The sequence below is a fragment of the Pagrus major genome, chromosome 3, assembly GCF_040436345.1.
Source record: "Pagrus major chromosome 3, Pma_NU_1.0".
In the NCBI taxonomy this organism is placed as follows: Eukaryota; Metazoa; Chordata; class Actinopteri; order Spariformes; family Sparidae; genus Pagrus; species Pagrus major.
The window spans coordinates 10,826,292-10,846,583 of record NC_133217.1 but is presented as its reverse complement, the minus strand read 5'-3'; the positions used below and the strand labels follow the sequence as shown (position 1 = coordinate 10,846,583).

General features: G+C 41.8%; 1 protein-coding gene across 1 annotated transcript in view; it reads left to right on the top strand.

Moving 5' to 3' along the window:
• The first annotated feature begins 1,238 nt into the window (after positions 1–1,238).
• Positions 1,239–20,292, top strand: part of cdk6 (cyclin dependent kinase 6) — a 39,748-nt gene continuing 20,694 nt past the window's right edge. The window contains exons 1-4 of the mRNA XM_073463533.1: positions 1,239–1,420; positions 2,294–2,647; positions 6,279–6,414; positions 11,890–12,057. Coding sequence (XP_073319634.1) covers positions 2,424–2,647; positions 6,279–6,414; positions 11,890–12,057 — 528 coding nt within the window. The 5' untranslated portion in view covers positions 1,239–1,420; positions 2,294–2,423. The remainder of the gene's footprint in view (positions 1,421–2,293; positions 2,648–6,278; positions 6,415–11,889; positions 12,058–20,292) is intronic.

The window sequence follows — 20,292 nt, the reverse complement described above, 5'->3', positions numbered from 1 at the left end:
AATATAGCTTTAAATGTTTGAGGCATAAATGGGCATATAAAATAAAATTAAAATAAACAAATTAAAGAAAGAAAGAAAGCAATGGAAAATATGATAAATATTAAAAAATGATTGATAAAAGATATACAATGTTATTTTTGTGGGTTAGAATATATTTAAGTGATAAGTTTTAGGTATTAAGATGTGACAATAAAACTTAACAAATATTGACGATAAATTCCTTAACATAATAACTTTATATACATTTTAACTAACCAATTTGTATTTATTTTTGAGCAATTGTGTTCAAATATTTAAAAGTAGGTTTACAAACATAAAAAGATGATGCTGATTATTATGATTGACTCATTTTTAAATAAAAATTGAGTTTCACAATTTTACATCTTTTGCTGTAAAATTAATCAAAGGTATACCCTGTGTTGATGATGATTTCCCCGTATTTTCAAAAATGGAACAAGTTTGCCCACATGGCCATCACGCCTGTTCCCGGGGCACGGAGCCTCGCAAACGACCACCCGAGCAGAGGAGTGCCCCCCTGCCACAGATCAAGCCACCGGGCCTTGAACCTGACCCCTCCGGACCATCTAGGGCGAGCTTGTCACATCGCATCCCCGCTGGCGCATTGTTGCCGCGGGAGCTCCTTCAATGGCTTGAGGGAGATAGATAGTGTGGCCGTCCATCCAATAAACCTCCTCTCTCCTCTCTCCCCGATCCCCGCGGTGCTCCCGGGTTTGACACGGGAGACAAAACCCGCGGAGAGGACTATGAATGGTAAAGCACCGAGGAGGCCGAGGGAGAGCAAAAAGGAGGCGGTGTGCCTTTGTAGTCGGGGAGGAATGCGGAAATGTCCCCGCTCCGTGTCAAACCTCTCTGAAGGGGGTCAGGCCACATTCAGCCGGCGTGGGAAAGCCAGGCAGAGACGGAGCTCACACAGGCGAGCGGGGCTGCAGTTGCATAGGCCTATCCGGGGATATATGGAAGAAAAAAAAGCAGGAGAAAGAAAGGAGAAAATCCAAAGGAGAGCGTGGTTTCGGAGGGCTGTATCACGCGTTTGCCTTTGTCCTATGACCCCCCCATCCTACACCCCTCTTCCCCTCCACACCCCCCCACCCACAAAGTTGCAGTGAGAGTGTGTGTGAGTTTTCGTTCAGTCCCCCCCACCACCACCACTACCACCACCTCCTCCTCCTCCTCCCCCCTCCTCCTCCCTTGTTTGAGTGTCTCTCCCTGGGCTGGTGCAGTCTGAGGGATGGGGGGTTAGAGCCTGCACCGTCCAACTACCTGTGTGGCCCCCGCATGGAGGACAGTGGACAGGGGATGCGTTCGATGCAGGACATTTTTGTCGGAGAAACGAACGCCTCCTCAGCGTTTTTATCGGACATGCCGACGTTACGACATTTTATTGACAACATAAACCAAGGTAAACACCGACAAAAAGTGTGGATATTTGTGCAGAATGTCATGCCAAGAATGTCTTTGTGAGGTTAGGAATGTTGCTTTACACTCCGGTAACACTTTAAAAGACGAAACGAGCGTTTCCCCCCCCCCCCCCCGACTTGCTAGAATTTATTATAATTAGCCTATGTGCGTCCACGCACAATTAAATAAGAAAAAATGAGAGGAAGCCAGCCAGGCCCGTGAAAACATCTTTAAAACCCGACTGGGGCTTTGTTTCACACATTTACATCGATTTGAGGCTCGAAAGGCGAGTTTTACAGTGTTTTAAATGGACTGTTGCTGTAGGAAGTTCAGACAATGCAATCAGTAGACAGCCACGTGCTCGCCAAGTTTGTGTCGCCTCAAACACTTTGATAAAACAAGACAGGGGAGGCTGCTAGCTGCTCAGTCTGCTAGCTTAAAAACAGGCCGGTGTGTCAGGTTTGTGCCCTTTTTGTTTGCGTGCTCTCTTTAAATTCTCTGGTTTAATTTCCTTTTAACAGAGCACCAAGAGACAGCCCACATGAGCATAACTTCAACAACACTGCATGTGGAGTCAACCTCTTGAATGCGCGACAGTTTATTTACTGCACAGCTAGCTTAAAAAAAGAAAGGAAAAGAAGCTAAATGTGGTTAATTTGAATTATTTGACATTACTTTGTGTTAGTGGTAGGAGGACATGGGTTGCTGTGCGTAATAGGAGGAGGAGGAGTGGAAGTTGGGACGCAACGGGGCTCTTGTGTTGATAGTCGGAATAAAACATGATGACAGTCCTGTTATTGCCTACCTGGAGCCCAGTTTGAGCAAATCTGACAAAGATGGTGTCTTCCTCCATCTGTGTCTCCCTGTCATCTAGGCATTGCATGTGCCAACTTTTTTCTTTGAATATGCCTTTGTGAGAAACTCTCTGGCTCGTCACCCTCGCCGGGATTCCCCGCAATATTTTCACCAAGAGACGAGAGAGAGAGGGAGAGAAATCAGCAAAAATGGACAAAGAGAGTGCAAGTACTCAATATGAGCCTGTGGCCGAGATCGGAGAAGGAGCGTATGGGAAAGTGTACAAGGCGAGAGATTTGAAGAACGGGGGACGCTTTGTAGCCCTGAAAAGAGTTCGTGTCCAGACGGAGGAAGAGGGGATGCCTCTCTCAACCATCCGGGAGGTGGCGGTACTGAGGCAGCTTGAAGCCTTCGAGCACCCCAATGTTGTCAGGTAAGTGAGGGGGAGAGGTGGGTAGCCCTGTGTCTCTGTTTGTGTGTCTGTGTGTTTAAGAGAAGGGATGGTATAAAGAGTGAGATACAATTTGTGCATCAGCCAAACAAACTACTTCCTTTTTTGATGGTCTGTGGTGGCACCCATACTGCCTCAATCATGTGCCCTTCAGAGTAGGCCTACACTTATACATGTCCATTGTTTTTGTAGCAGCTGTCTTCTTCTTTAATCTGCTGACAATATGAAAATGTCAGTTGCATAACAGCTGGCTGTTTGCTGCAACTCTTGGCACGCATTAGGTGAGAACACCTGTCCATTTTTCTTAAAGTTATGTGCATTGTTAGTTTCCCTGATGGTTTGAAACCCTGCTTCTTATTCATCATTCTTGGTCCGTCTCATGCACATTCCTCTAAAAAGTGTTTGAAATTAAAGACGCAACATTCTTACGAACTGGTGGTCATTGGCCTGCAGAATAAAGTGGAACAGTGTGTGCAAAAGTAAAACACTCTTGAAAAATAGATCATGATCTCAATAAGAATGTAACTTTCAAAATCAATCAAGTAGAAACGTCTTTTGGGTGGTCAGTCATTGGCGTGCTCAAGAGTACCGTGACAGGAGAGATGTGTAATGACAAGCAGGTGTCTTTCTAATGATTAGACCTATACCTATTTGCACAATCTTACATTCTTTGAAATTAGACTATTATTTATCTGGTAATACGTAGTAATAGTAATAATAATGATAATAATGCAAGTATCTGTGAATAAATATTCTAAACTCAAGCTTTGTTTCCTAGCTAGTAAGTCAGACAGGGCTGCAAATAACTATGATAATAATAATTCATAATTGATTAATGTGCTGATTATTTTCTCCATTAATCACTGGTCTACAAAAGGTAGCGAAACCAAACTTACATCACTTGGTTTGTTTTGGCTGACGCAACAGTCAAACCCCCAAATATATTCAGGAAAAAAAGCAGCATTTGATCAACTGCATCCAGTCAATTCTCATAATTTATGCTTATTATAATTGTGATCAATCAACACAAAAAATATTGACAATAAATACACAGTTAATCGACATTGGATAATTGGATCGCTCAGCTTAGAATATTTTAACTCAAATGGGTTCCAGAGATTGGCAATGAATCTCTGTGGAGATTCAAATTAGCTGAGCTCAACAGCCTTTTTGATATTTTAAAAAATTTCGATATGGACTATAGGTGTTTTTTAAAATAATGATACAACCAATTCAAACCATGTCACAGGTTTGATGCATTATGTATGTATTTCATGTTGATGTGAGCCCATCAATGCTCCTATATCCTGTCAAAGTGCTCTTTAGCCTCACTTTCACTCTCACATCTCAGTTACTGTAAGTCAAACTTAAGTTGCTGTAAATAGTAACAATGACACATAACATATAGCCCAAGTTTTTTTCTCAGTTGTCCTTCTATGCGTTCTGCACACACAGGACGTTTTCTTTCAGTTTTGTAATGAATTGTTCAGTCAGAGGTCAGTTGTCAGATACTGCGTCATATGTTGGCAGTAGCCAAGGTCTGACCTTGGTACTTGTTTTATTATGGAATATTGAGTGCTTTGGGATCGGAGGGGAAGTTCTAGATGAACGTTTCAGAAGCACAGTTAGTGCCATTGTGCCTCTAACAATAATTCCCCAGCGTACCAATGAATAATAGTGGATAATGGTTTTCTCTTAATGGGATCACAATGAAGTTTGGAAGACAAATACATCAGCAGGCATCTACGTTTTTTTTTAGATTAGTTTTATTCAGTGGTTGAACACATTTGGGCACTACTATGCAAGCATGAGTTTAGATAATTTGCAGTAGCATTTGTTGCAATAAATCAGTTCAAGAGTGCAAACCATCAGCTCATTGAACTATCAGACAAACCTCACTATCCTCAACCAGCTCAAGCCAGGAAGGGTGCATTGTGGGCCTTCTGTGTGACTCCAAGCAACCCCTGGATGTTTGTAATGAGGCCCATTATTCATTCCATATGTTCAGTGTCTGCTGAGAGCCCCCATTGTAGCCTAACAATCGAGCTGTGAGGGGCGTTTAACCCCAACGCTTCAAGAGGAGGGCGCCGTCTATTCTGTGACATCATGCACAGTACTAATACCTTGAATGAATCGCCCCTCACTCACTGCACCGACTCCAGCAATTCCAAGTCCGCTGATTACAAGCGTGTTGGCATGGCCGCATCTTGCCTCGTTGGATAGGAATGAAAGAGTTTCCGGAGAGATTTAGTCATTTCTTTCCATGCTTCGATTTTTAACGGCTTATGTATATTAGCTGGTTTGAGTTGTTGCAGCACATGCATTAACAGTTGTTTAAAATACTGATGTGACATTGAGTCCGATCTCAATGATTAAATGATTGCCACAATAATCATAGGTGATGTCTCAAGTGTCGATATTTAGCTTGGAAGTAAAAGCTGATAGTCAGTGGTAGGCTCAATCAGTTAACACCCTTAAAAGTCTGGACATTTCATCACTTATTGACTCATGAGGTCAATGAAAGTCTAAGTAATGGGGAAACAAAGCCATCCCTTTTCTGTTTTGTAGCTTATAGATTTAAATTACTTTACAAATCATACTTACAACATGGCTCATTCGCATGAACTTAAAGATGATAATGGTATACTTTAACAGCTGATATGATTACAGTATCCCATTACTTTTTTAACTCGCACTATCAACATGACAGAGATCCTTCATGGATCCTTTGGTCTCCTGTGTTGTTGTGAAGAAAGATGCTGCCTCTGCAGCAGCTACAGCCAGGGTCCACTCGACTTACCAAAGAGCATCAGGAGTTGTCATAGTGCCGCTGGAGGAATGCTGCTTGTGGTCCCCAGCTCTTTGAAGAGGACATACTGGATAGCTTTTTTCAGCTTTTCACAGAAGCCTGCCTTTGGCAGGTCTGTCGACATAATCTGGATTCTTGGCCTTAGTTTGTTGCCTAGTGAAACACAACCATAAACGCTGGTGTTCGGGCCTTGATGGTCTTGAAGCTTTGCATTGGAAGTAGTTTTTCAGGGTAACCTGACATCAGGACAGCACATATTATGTTTCTGTAACATAACAATGTCCATCAGCCGAAAAGTTTAGACTCAGATTCTTAGCCTATGATTTCCAATTTAATGCGTTAGCCTACATGTTTAACTAAGCACAGTTGTTGGGGTTATTTTTGCTGCACTTTAGACCCTTTTGTCACTAACACATTTTGTCTTGTCAAGATAGGAAATGCGCTTAGACCAGTCAGGTCTAACTAAAGACATTAACGAGGGCTCTATTGCATTTAGGTGGTTCAGTAACTTACAATTGTCATTATTCATATCATTAGTTACACCTGTGTTTGACGTGCCTGTTGCTGTGTCTGAAATCACTCTATTTCTATTATTGGAACCAAAATGGTTGCTGCTTCTTACTTAATGCCACTGCACTGCTTTGCCATTGCTAGATGTGTAGATTTCTGTCATTCAGCAGTTGGAGAAATATCCACATAGAAGACACTCAGTCTTATCAGTTGTACTCAGAAGCCTTGTTGAGCAGATTGGACCCCATTAAATCAATTGTATTGATCTCCCTCCCCCTGTTCCTCTTTTTCTAGGTTGTTTGATGTGTGTACGGTATCCCGGACTGACCGAGAAACTAAACTCACTCTGGTCTTTGAGCACGTGGATCAGGACCTGACCACCTACCTGGAGAAGGCCCCTGACCCTGGAGTACCACCCGAGACCATCAAGGTAACCATCGCCAATGTTATCTAGATGTACTGAGGAAGACAAATGCTGTTTGCTGTGAACTGGAGTCTTTAATGGTAAAACATCAGTGAGGAATACATAAATAATATTCCTATGACAAATTTCAAAACATGAAAGCACTGCACTTGAAATATCAGCGTTTTTATTTGAATTATAAAGGAAGCCATTTGCTAATCTTCTGTGGCTAAAACATTGCACGACTACAGCCGTCTCTGTATGGTATGGAGTTTTCTTGGCCAGAGACACATTGGACAGAGTGCAGTTCCCTCTAACATCAGAACGTTTTTGAAGGGCAGCACATGTGGCAGATGGGCTCCAAATTAGAGGCTCCCTGACTTCTCTATTTTCACTCTGCCCTCTCTCTCCAAATTTACACTGTATTACAGATGGATCGTGTGAGAAACTAGACTTTAAAATCCTTCTTTTATGTTTAGAAACTAAGAGCACTCAATTTGATGCATGCAATTATACTTTTCAGTAGTTCGGACAATGCCGATGAAGGTACAACGCATTCAAACTCCCCTCCACTATCACTTTCTCCAACTCATTAATACATAATAAAGAGTCTCTGTTTACATTTTGCCAAAAGGTCGGAAATGGATGTGTCACCAGCTCATTTCCTCTGTAGCTGTCCCTTTTTAATTTAAATCTTTCCCACACTCAAACCCTTTTAAAATCTCTTTATCGTGTTTCACCCCAAGGTCTGTAATGTATCATGTACAATATTGGAGAGGTTCATCTCTATTTTTGGACAGAGGGGCCTCAGAGTTTAAAGTGTCAATTTTGAAACAGAGAAGTTGTGGAAGCTACAATAACCGTTGGTTTTCACCCCTGGGGCTGTGTTAATGTGTGAAAGTTTTGTGTTGAGCCGTAATGTTGGTGGGATGATTGTGCAAGCATAGATGAGTCCGGTAGATTACACCTGAGGCTTTCCCAGGGATTTAGCTGAAGTTGATACAGTATGTGGTACTGCAGTTCCTCTGTGTGGTGATGGTTGTGTTCATCATGTTATTAAACTCTAAACATTTTATTTCTACTGCTCTGAGGCACTCATTTACACGAAAACCTGTAACTACCAATGTAAGATATTACTCGTTCTTTAATTACGACTGTCAGACTAGATTATGCAGTTATTTGAAGTTTTAGAGCTGAAACTATTGGTCGCTTGATTTATTAGTCAATAAAAGAAAGATCGTCAACTAGTTCATCAACTGTTCGAGTCATTTCTCAAGCAATTCTCAAATGAGGATTTGCTGCTTGTCTTTGTTTTACATCATTGTAGACTGAATATCTTTTGGCTTTCGACTGTTCATTATAATGTTTTATGTTGTTTTATATAATATAGTAATTTATATTAGAAGTAATCGTTAGTTGCAGCCATTTCATGGTCCATGAGGTATGAATTTTAAAATCCATTTTATTTTTAATTGTAGTGCTTAAGCTGGTAAATCAATTACTGAGTCAAAGTAAAGTTAATTTGTAATTTTGATTTACTGATTGGCATTTTTCTTACTTTGGCTTGGCTATATCACTGTTTCTCATTTCTTCAGTGCAAGGATTTGCTGATTTTTATTGATGTTTTACATCATTGCAAATTAAATATCTTTGGTGCCACGTTCCATTACAATCAGGCAGGTAAAATTACAACAGTCATCCGAGTTGGAATTCCAAGTCAGAAACTTGAAAAAGAGCCACCAAGCCCGACTTCACTCACACAAACATACATGACATCAAGCAGTATGGCATCACACATAGTGAACAATTACTTTGTACCTCTTCATCACTTTTTACTTTATATCGTATTTGTCTTGTGAAATGTGCAGTAAATACAGCTTTGTAGTTGTCATTTTCACTTTCATTCAGTTGATCTGTGCTCAATAGAAGTCTTTGAGAGTACACATTAGGAGCCAACTGTATTTTTTTTAAGGGCCCTTAACTGCTCAATCAGCTGTTGCAGTTGCTTGGGAAGTTTGCAGACTTGCCAGTCAAACACCAGTTTGCAGCAGCCGTCCATGTTTTTCCTAGCAGATGCAATAGGACGCTTTTAGATTTTAGAAGTCGGAAATAACGACTTGGAAATACTGACTTTCGACTTGCAGTGGTATGCAGCAAAAGTCTGCCGCCATAGAAAGTGGTGATACATAGTAATCGATAAAAAGGGGGTCATAGCACACACTTTTGGATAGTCTCTGTTCAAAGGCATTCATGATGTGGTTCTTGATTGTATACACGGAAAGTAAAGGAAGTAGCTGTGTGAAGAAGAAAGAGAAAAAAAAAGAAAATAAAAAGATCTTGATATAGAAGTTCAAATCCTGCTTACTTCTTAACTCTGCACATCTGGCCAGTCATTATGTGTAGTTGATTTGTTTGAATTGTTGGTTTGGGATAGTAGGAAAACTTGTTGGATGTAGTCCCCCCAGTTCTGATGTTGAAAAAGTTTGGGGGGGGAGATTTTCACGTTGCTAACGATCAGACAGGCGGTTCGTTTGAAGCATACTGACCCCTTAAGGCACCCCTCCTTCTTTAGCTTTCTCCTAACATCCATACAGCTGGAGCCCTGAGGGGACAAAAGGACAATGATAGAGTGACAGGATGACACAGGCACCATCCCTTGTTATTTCTAGGACAGTGGACACTGCACAGTAACCCCCCCCCCCAACTGCCCCCCTTCCCATCAACTTAGTTTGCCCTCAACTATACCAGATGACACCAAATACTGGATCTCAGTCCAGCAGTGTCAAACATAGCACACCTGTGCCCATCTGATTAAATGTTTACTATTTAAGACTGTCACGCTTGAATACCCCGAACCAAGGAAAAACATTCACCCTTAGCCAAAGACTCTAAACTAAAAAGAACAGGCAAACTTTTCCTCAAAACCAGTCTGCCCCCAGCACCAGACAGCCCACCCTAGCCCAGCCTGTCCACTTCAGCCCCCCACCCTCCACCACCCAGTCAGCCTTACTCAGACTCAAGACCCACCACATGGTCATTGATGAAAGAGGTCCTCCTCCAGGAATCAAATGAGCTGGAAGGACATCAAGCGGTCGGGCTGCCCCAGCCTCAGTGCTCCTCAGCCGGGCCAGCGCTTGGGTCTCACCCACCCTCCTTCGCCACCTCCGTCCAAGCTTCCACAACTCCATTCTCTGGGCCCATAAAGGGGGAGGTTAATGAAGCATGGGGAGGGAATTACACTAACGCTAACCGGCAGATGTCCCATATTGTGCCTAGCTACAATAAACAATATGGCTGCCTCTGGTACATTTGCATTAGAAAAGGAGGCGCACTCAGAAAGCCATGTTTTGACTGCATCTTGCACAGGGCTGACTACTTTTTTTTCCTGGTCCTCCTGCTTTTTCAGGGTCAGATGTGTTGCCTTTTTGTGTGATTTTTGTTTCCTCCTGGCCAAGGTGTTTGTGCGGATTTTGAGGTTTGAAGTGCTGCCAGTTGAAGACAGTTATGTGTTGAGCAACTCTTGTGAGTCTTCTTGCTGCTGAAATCAACTTGTGTGAGGCTAAGAGGTGTCTCACTGTCGCACTCTGTGCCACAAGTGGTCTTAAAACTTTGTGGCAGTATTAAGTTTAGATATTTTAAATTTCTAAATTTGGCATCTCACTATTGGCACTGCAGCAAGTTGCGCTGGTGGAACGTAGCTGGAATATTTTTCATTACTTTCTTTATTACTTCATCTTGTCCGCGGAGAGGATGGCACTCGGGGTGAGGGGGCCAAGATTGTTTGTGTGTTTGTCCAAGAGTCACACTTCTGAGATAATTAGTGTTTACTAGGAAATGCTGCTGAAAGGAAGCACGGCGAAATGGCTATTTAAAGCGGAGAGAGGAACTGGTGGGGGGGCCATGCTATTGTGTCAGCCCCCCCTCCACACACACACTCACACAAAATAACCAACTGCCTGCCTCTCTCCTATGGCCCTGTCTGTCTGCTGCCCTCCTCGCTGGGTCATGGCTGGATGGAGATGTAGAAAGGAAGGTCTGTTTATGCATCCTGCCTGCCCTTGGTCAGAGGGCACACACACATGTGCATGCTTGCACACACACTCTAATGAACCTTATACAGTGCGAGGCACACACACCAATGGGAATGCAGATAAACACATATTACGTTAAGACAAACCCAGGGGGACACTCAGTTTGTGTGTATACAAACACACACACACACACACACACACACACACACACACACACACACACACACACACACACACACACACACACACACACACCATCACTCCCCATCTCCACAGCATTGTGTGGGGCGCCCTGTCTCCTCCTCCGTGGCCAGCACAGCAGCCAGCCCCGCGCCGTTTGCTAATGTTTTCTGCTTGAGTGTGCAGACCCCTTTGACTCACTCACCAGCTGGTCGGCCAGTGAATAGAGCTGCGGGCTCAGGTCCATGTCACTTGTGAGGTCTTGGCGGAGGGTTTTTGGGGGGTGTGTGTAGGGGGCATGCGTGTGTGTATAGGGAGGGGCTGTGTGTGTTTTGGAGGGGGGTGCAAAGGGCTAGGGTGCAACACACCAGCATCAAGGCATTTCAATTCACAATTGAGCGCATTTGGTTTTCTAACTAGATTAAATGATTGTGGAGACTTCATAAACTCCATATTTACTCATTCTTACCTATTGTTAGGACATGAAATGGCTCTCCTTCGACTTTATTTTATCAAACATTCCAAAGTAAAGCTCTGCCAAAAAACACCTAGCCACAATCCTTTGTAATGACTTGTTATTTGTTTACAGGTGCAGGACCTGTTTGAGAGTCTTTCGGTTTGAAAAGAACAAGTCCAAGCTGGTCTCGACATAGTTCGTTGCTGTTCACACCAGTTTACTTTTGCTTGTGTGTCACCGATGTAGTGCCCATGGCCAATTTTTCTGAGGTCAGCTTTTGGGCATAAAAAGAGAACGAGCGGCAATTAACTCAAGCAGGACAGCTGCTGAGAAACAGAGATCCATGCTTGTAGAGAGCGGGGCCTCTCTCTGTGTGTGTGTCAGTTATCAAACATCTGCTACAGTCGACAAGAAAAGACACAGGCCCTCCTCTAGTTAACTCCCCCCGTGCCACAGTGTCTAAGGCTTTATACTTAACTTCTCACTGCAGGGTCTTGTCATTCAGGCCTTTTGTTGCCTGGTTTGACAGAGGAATGAATTCAAAAGTCTTTGTAGAGATGTGGGGTCATGAAGCCATCTGTCTAATCTGTTATGGCCGAACTATTTTTAAAATCGAATTCATCAAGTCAGATTCAATCATGTAGACACACATGACAAATGTAGTCACCTTCAGCCATCTGGTCTGTGCTGTTTGCTCACACATCATGACTCCAGTGTCCTGAAGCTCAGGTCCTCTACATTTCAACCTGACTTTATTAATCCCGTGTCCTTGTCATGTTTACAAAAAAATCCAACCCCCCCCCTCTCTTTGTTCTTTGTTTTGTCGTCTTACAGGATATGATGTACCAGCTGCTCCAGGGGTTGGACTTCCTGCACTCGCACCGCGTGGTTCACCGTGACCTGAAGCCCCAGAATATCCTGGTCACCAGCGGAGGACAGATCAAACTGGCCGATTTTGGCCTGGCCCGCATCTACAGTTTCCAGATGGCGCTCACCTCTGTGGTGAGTTGTGTTTGTTCATATTCCTGAACTCAGCAGGACTCATCCAATAGTTTCTTACAACAGAGGGACTCAAAACAAACACTCCCAAACACTGGGCCAACTGATGAATAGAGACCCAGAAGTGGGTCGCAGGATGTTTTAACTGGGTCATAGACACAAATAGACTTGGATAGGGGAATATTACATGATCTAATATATTGGTGATGTCAGATGGAGTCCTGATACAAACAGCAGGTGTATATACTGAAAAGCATTAGTTGCTACGTCTGTATACTTCATTTTATGTTGGAAATCTCAGTGGAATGCTGCACCTCTTACTAGAGTGGCATTTCATTTCATTTTGTAATCTAAATGCTTTTTATTATACAAACTGCAGCCATTAATAACATATAATGTAGCTTGAGGTACTTTAAAATAAAAAAAACAATGATAAAAGGCTGTACCTAAGTTCAAATGTTGCTGCGCAGCTTTTTTCACATGCATTGATTCTGTTTAAAACCCTGTATTTTTACACAGTTGCAGATAAAGATTAGCCTACACTGATAATATTAGTATTATACTTCCAGTGGTGGCTGCATACAATTGTTTCCGACTAACATTAACAGTTCAAAGTCCAAAAGTCAAAAATTTAATGAAAAATGATAGATATAATCATTTAAAAAATTCATAACATTATCTCACAAAACGTTCTGCGTCAGTCCATTTTTTTGCAGTTCAGCCATTCAGAAACAACATTTTCACTGCAGTCAAAAAGCAATTTGGTCTCCCACTTACCACACACAAAGGTTGGCGTGTACCTTTTATTAATGTGAAGTCTAGCAGCAGTAAAACAGCAGCACACATCACATAATAATATCTATTTCAGATCCAACACTTTTAAAATTGAGGATTGTTTTTTTTTTTTTATGGTGGTGATGCAAGAAAATATGCTGTCAGACATTCAAAGCTTCATTCGAAAACCTCAATAGAGTTGAGGCTTGAAATGTTAAACATATCTGGTACAGCCCTACAATAGTTGTATTGAGAGAATAGAACAATTTAGGTAAATTTTTAGTCTGTACTTTTGTCTTTTAAAGCTTTTAAAACATACACAGAACAGGAAAACCCACACTCAAAGAAAAAACCAAGAGAGCATAACAAGAATGTAGCCATGCCTCATTGATTACAGTGATTATCTACCCTCATCACCCGTGTTTCCTCCTTTACTTTTGAACCCCACACTTGAATTTCTGACTCCATAATCAATGAAGTACACATACCTGAGCAAGATAATGTCAGTTGTAGGATCTTTGCGAAAGTCTGTCGAGTCAATGCAGTCTTTTCCGCTAGTGCACACAATGTCCAGCTGGGTGACAGTAGTAGCTGGGGTGCGGGGGCAGCGTGTCTACACTCAAATACACGTATACACAAAGCTGTAGTCTGACTATATTTATTTTTTATTTCCTTTAACGTAAAGATAAAGCTTGGAACTGGAACTTAGCCTACTATATAGAAATAAAAAAACAATAAAATGTAATAAAGCAAAAGAAAATCATTGCTCTTTTTTCTTATAATTTCTCTTCTCTTGGGATGAAGCAGCAGACCTCCCTGGGCCTGTTATCTTTTTCTTATTTTTTTAAAAATGTTCATAGATTAGGCTAAATTATATACTACACAGTGCATGGGTAATACTAAGTGCTTTTCTAAATAAACTCAATAATATCTCAATAGAAACACATTTTAAAATGTCAATAAATAAACCATATTCCTGACATCAAAATAGTGAGTGAAGTTTAGAAATATTGAAGAACATGGTTCAGTATGAGTTCCTTCCTCCTCTCCTCTCTCTGTCTTTCTCCTGTGCTGCTGCTGGAGGGGAGGGGCTGCTTGTCTCAGTCAGCAGCGGTATACATGAGTTTGACAGACTTAAGATTCGTGGCAAACTAAGTGAAACGGTTAGACCACATACAGACAGCTTTCTTTTTAGCTTGTTTGTAACAATTAGCTGTTAGCTGCTGAGCTTGTGTGCAGATTAAAACATCGTGCTCTACATGTTCATGTATATGCAGGTTGAACAGGTGTATTGATTAAGTTTTGGCTTTTTGCTTGCAAAGGTTTTATTGCGCTCACTTTCAGTAACTACGAGCGTAGTTCAGGTCAACCTTCAGGTTATATTTCACTGCACCGTTTTTTTGTCACGATGCTCCGTGTGTTTTGTGCACGCGGCGTGTGTGTGCAGCACTGACACACTGAGCGGGGCAGAGTGAGATTCTGCAGACTACTAGATGCCGAGTTGGAGGAAAATATGCGTTTTTTAAAAAAACTGATCCGCAGAGATCTTCTCCTCAAAAATAAACAGACCTGATTAAAATGGTAAAAACACAATAACGCAGTTTCATGTTAAAAATCAGCATTTCTCCGACAGACACAGGATGTCAGGAGGGAAAGAGTAGGCAGCTGGAAATACTTTAATGTCCGGCCGTTTGGCTGGTGGCCAGCACTTAGGGAAAACCCTGACAGTGTGTGTGCATATATGCTTTTATCAAAAAAGCAAATTTATATTCGTCTAACTCGTGCCATAGTTCCCATAATGGCTTGTTGAGACAGACACACCCCCCCCACCTTGAACCACCGTGCCATCTCCAGAGAGTTAGATGAAAAGCGTCTAATGTAATGTAGCGGGCACTTACAGGGCATCAGCAGATAGCTCTGCAGCACTGGGCCAAATGATAGAGTTTCTCTGTGTAAAGTGAGAGCCAAGGGCCCCCGTGGTCTTTCTCAGGAATCCCTCAGTGGCTGTTGCAGACAGGGATGGGACAGACGAGGAGAGACAGACACCCCTCCCTTTCCACTGTCGGTACTTTGATGTCCAACTGTTGAGCTCTGGGCTCTGATGACCAGATAAAGTCGAGAGAGAGACATTGAAAAGAGTCTTTGGGAAGGCTTGAAATCGGCAGAGATGAGACTTTAAAGATTAAGGTGGCCGGCAACAGTAGCTCAGTGCCTTGTTATAAGCCTTTATTTATCAAAAGAAGGTCTTTTGATCTACTTCACAATAACCCAGATATATGCACCATGTCTTTAGCTGCTATGCTAATCAACCTGACCAGTCTGGACACATTTGAGTTTGGATGTTGTTCATATAGTGCATTTCAGGTTCATCATGGAGTGGATTTTAGCGCAGGCCTGCCCGTCATTTTTAATAATGCATAGGTTGCATTTGTTTCACTTTGGAGGTGTCAGAGGGAAGATGAAGTTCGAATACGGACATACACAGAGACATTAAGGACTAGGTGTTGTGGACTGATGACAAAACTTTAATGTTGATATTACTCACCTAATCAGCAGATAGGCATCAGAATGATTGGAAACAGGATTAGGCGCCTAGGAGGTTAAGTCCGGCTCATCCAGTACATCCAGTAGTGCAGCATCTGCCCATCTAAAGTAAATATAAACATCCTTTGGGAAAGTATGCAGACTTTTATTCTGCTCTCACCATCAGATCAGACTGGCAAACGCATCTGTGTCGCCACTCAGCAAGTAATGAGCAGCTGGGCAAGTGGACACAAGCAGGTGCTCCTCCTCCATTTTGACTAGAGCTGACGTACAGTATATGCTTTATGTAATAAGGTCACATTATGCTCTATGATCTTTTCTTATGGTAGGTAGATGCGAAGTTTTTGCTAAAATCGTAACATACAGCAAAGGTTGAAAACCGATTATAGTTCACACTGAGGGGGAAGCAAGCAGCATTGAAACTCTTGGCAGTCCACAACAAATTTGGAGAAGGAAGAGAATTTCTTCACTGAACTACTTAAAAACAACTAAAATCAAATGATATTGCAATCATTGTTACAGATATGAGTCACAATTTTCATTTTCACTGAAAAACGAAATTGATGATGTAGCCTCTACCAGGGTCTGCGCCAAACAAACTGGTTTCTTAAATCTGGAGAATGAAGATTTGTATGCTGGGGCGTCTTTATGACACCACAATGTTGTATTTATATAGATGTGCTATGGCAGATTTTACCTTTATCAAAAAATTGCAGCTCCTTTGATTTTGGTGTTGCATTTGGCCAAATTGCAATTTTCGATATTATTTCAGTTAATTGTTCAGCCCTAATCTGCCCATTTTGCGTAATAGCTTCAGTGTATCTTTTTTTAAAGGTGCACTGTGTAACTTTCTCAGCCCGTCCTCATCAGAAAAACGACCACATACATCGACAGCATAAGGAGCTTATCATGACCCTTATTGACGTATGTTGTTTGTGTTGGTATATAATCCCATGTTCTTGAACTGTGAGACGTCTAGATGGGCAATGCTGTATGCTGTAGGTCTGTTAACCTTTTTTAAATGTAATTTGAGTTTTAACCTTTTATTGTGTTTGATCAATATTTTATTAGTTAGCTTGTTCAGCCTTTTAAGAGATTTGTGTTTTTTTTTTCCTGGCACACCAGGAAGAGTAGTCATTGTGGGATATTGTATAATACTGTATTAATTTTATATTTGTTATACCTACATCATGCTTATTATTATGCAGTTATTATTGTGTAGTTAAACCAAACAACACATTACATTTTAGTTAGACTTCAGAGTAGAATGTACAAGTGCATGAGGTGATAAATAAAAATTTGGATGAAGTGATAATTTAAATGGAACGATTGGGTCATTGATAATCAATGTAATCAACAATAATGATTATCACAAGTTACCAGGCACAGCAATTATAAGGAAGTCTTGATAAATGTCTGTTAGAAAGGTCAGGACAGATTGTTGTCGGTTGAGAGTTTCAAAATTATTTGCAGATATTTCTCTGTTTGGGTAATGCATAATTTCTCAGTATTATCATCAAGGGTAGTTTTTATTATTCAGATAAGTCAGTGTTTTCTCAGTTAATTTCTGTAATTTGTCATTCTGATTAATGATAATACACAGCTAACTCACAGAGGAAGACGTACTCTACCATAGAATTTACATAGTGTTACCCAATATTCTGTGTGTGTGTATGTGTGTGGTGTCACTGGTGGTTTCGTCGTTGAGTGGATGTCGTACACGTATGACTCGACGGGGACACTTTTCAGTTGATGGTAGAATATTTACCCGGGAATTCACCTTAAGTTACGGGTGCCAAGTGACAAGTCCCTGAAACTACTCATGCATGCACAGAGGTGCATAACATGACTGAATGTGAATCTGTTTGCACACACACGCACACACTCATTTCCTTTCTTGGTTATACAGATTGGGCCACAAAAATGAGATGGAGGTTGTGTGTGTGCGCGTGTGTGTCTGTGAACGTGCATGTGTTAGTGCATGCATTCGCTGGAGCGGAGCACTGCAACGTGAGCACGGGATCATCAGCTCTAGATTAATGTGCCTGGGTCTGGAATCCCCCTATCAGTCCAACGCGCACACACACGCACATCTCCATTCATCCATTCACTGTTTCCTCTTGCTAATAAAAGCAGATAATCTACAGTGTATGCAGTGCACATGTACACAAATACACACAGCATTTAAGAGGATCTTCCCCTTTGCCCAACAGACCAGCAGTTGCTTATTTAGTCACCTAATGCCACCGTTACTGGCAGACAGATGGGCTTTGGAGAACTGCTGTTGCTTAAGCGAACAAGACACTTCTCTCTCACTTTCAAAGTGATTCATTTAGCACTTCTAGAATGACAAGATGGCTGAAGTGAGCATTTGCATAAAGTCGTCTAAAAGAGTCCCTCGCTCCTCTTTTCTTTTTTTTTTCCAAGTGTCACTGACTGAAAGTAGCACTCTCGTACTTTCTGCTGATGATTTACCAGCACTGCTTGAACTTCTCTTTTATGCGATGAATTCGCTTTTTCACCGAGCAACATGCCGGCTTGTTAATATGTCATTGACAGAAAATGTGGTCTCTGCATGCGTATGAAAACGTGTTCAATGTCGTCTGCGTGCATTTGCACATGCATGGTTGCGTGTGACTGATGGCCCCATCGGCATCACCCACCTACCATGTTGCACATATTTCACCCTCCCCAAAGGAGAGAGACGGAGAGGGAGAGAAAGAGAAAGAGAAAGAGAGAAAGGGAGGGAGACCACCCATTGGGGTTGGTACTGGGGTCCAGATTAGGCTGCCCCTGGCAGTCCCTGGAGGTCCGTTGCTTTGTTGATGTTTTTTTAATGACCCCAGTCTGGCTACAGGCTCATTGTACTGCCTTGAGTGACAGGCAGATGGGAAAAGCTGATGGGTTAATCTGACATACCAGAAGAGAGAGGAGAAGGGTCTTTTTTTCAGTCCAGCTCATTGAGATCCCATTTCTGGCAAAGCGCTTTAGGGAAAACCTTTCCTTTTGATGTTAGAATAAATGCTTGAGCAAAATACAACCCAAGAGTCTGCAGTGATACTGAAATCCCTTTGTGTTAGGCAGTGTTAAACTGTGACTTATTAACATCCAAATACTGGTACAAATTTTAGTTAGAAGGAAACCTTTCATCATCATCTGACTCATCGACTCAAAGTCACTGGACACATTCCTACACGATCCTAAGGCTAAAAGTAGCTCTTCACTGACCGAGGATGGAGAGTCCTAACTTTTGGATTCTTTGGTCGAAGAGGAATTACTGAGACTGAGAGAAGTTGGAGGTAACCCAGAGGTCTCACAGGTTATTAAGACCTGTTCACAGCTGCTTCAGGATTTACACCTTGTTGCATCAGTGTTTGATTATGAACACTTTATTTTGATGGCGGGTGAGTTAAAAAATAATTCAATCAGCTTGAAACAGTCCGATAATACTGGAGAATGTTTACACAACTCTGCACTACTTACATACTGGATAAAAGCAGTTTGCAGCACTGATGAACGAGGAATATCGCCACTGTCAGATTTATTCCTTAAAACAAAATTTATTCGTAACAACTAAATCTAATTTAATCCACCTCTTTTAAGTATTGATTTTATTTCACGTTCATAGATGCTGATTGGTCACCTGTCATTCAGTCATTGTAGGTGGTGTACGTAATTCATAAAACACAATGTCATCCATATAAACGAGGTCAACCTTGGTCTTTCAATTAGCACAAGAGTTTTCTCCGTTCCTTAGTAAAAGTTGCTCTCAGCAGCTCGCTAAACAGGCCTTAACAAGGAACTCTTAGAAACTAACTTAGGAAGAAACTTTAAGTTCCAGCGATGACTCCTAGTGGTAAGGTAAGATTCTTTGTGAATATGGCTCCTCCTCTGCAAGTGACAGCGGGGGTTAGGTCAGGTGTTGTTTTCAAAAGATAACCTCCATTGACCTGACAGTGGTGGTCTTTCCATCTACACCAACCCCACATTGGCAACCATTGTCTTGGAAGGCTGACAGGATGGTCCCATGAAACCCATTAGCTTCCACTCTCATGCATGTCATGCGCATGTCGTTGCCTGTAAAATTGGATTTGGAAAACTAGAGGGGAATGTCACCAGACTTGTATGCCGAACCCAAAATAAACTGAGGGATTGTCATAATTTACAGGAGATGACAAGATAAGCCTATCAGTGGCTAAAATGTTTTTGTCTTGTCCCTGAGTTTATCTTAAGCGAACTTAAGAGTTGCTCAAGAGTCAAAGGGAATTTTATGACTCTCCATTCAAATCGTTTATAGGAAATAAAAGACTTCTAAAATTCATTTTTATTTGATCAAATAAACCAAATACTCTGACTGATATTATTGGCTTTTTCAAAAACAGTATTTCATACCAATGTCTGTACAGCCGTGGTCACAGTTTCCTGTAAACCCTGTTGTTGCAGATGAGTGAAACCGTTACCTGATTGAAGGTATTTTCCCAGTTCTTCCCCTTAGTTCCCTCTGCTCATAGGCCTCCCACTATGATTATCAGAATTAGAAAGCCATATCTCAAACGACATTGAACAAATTGAAACCAGATTTTCTGCCCACACTCAAGCAGCATACAGGCTTTTACAATACAAAGCTTTCAGGAGCAGTCAGACGCTATTCAGTCTGAATTTGTATTTTCGCAATTATTTTTTTCCCCCATTTGTGGGCCCTTGTTTGACTGTATTAATGTGAGTTAAAATCTGTGGGTGTGGGTCAGGGGAAAGTGTAGATAGGTGTGTTCTCACTTGTGGCACGCTATGATAATCGTACAAGATAGTGACGATAGTGCAGATAAGATGTCTTTAAGTTGGCAAACCACATGCTTCTGCAATTACCTTCCCCAAGACGGTTATGTTTTTGCCCTTTGCTGTTTGTTTGGTTGGCGGGTT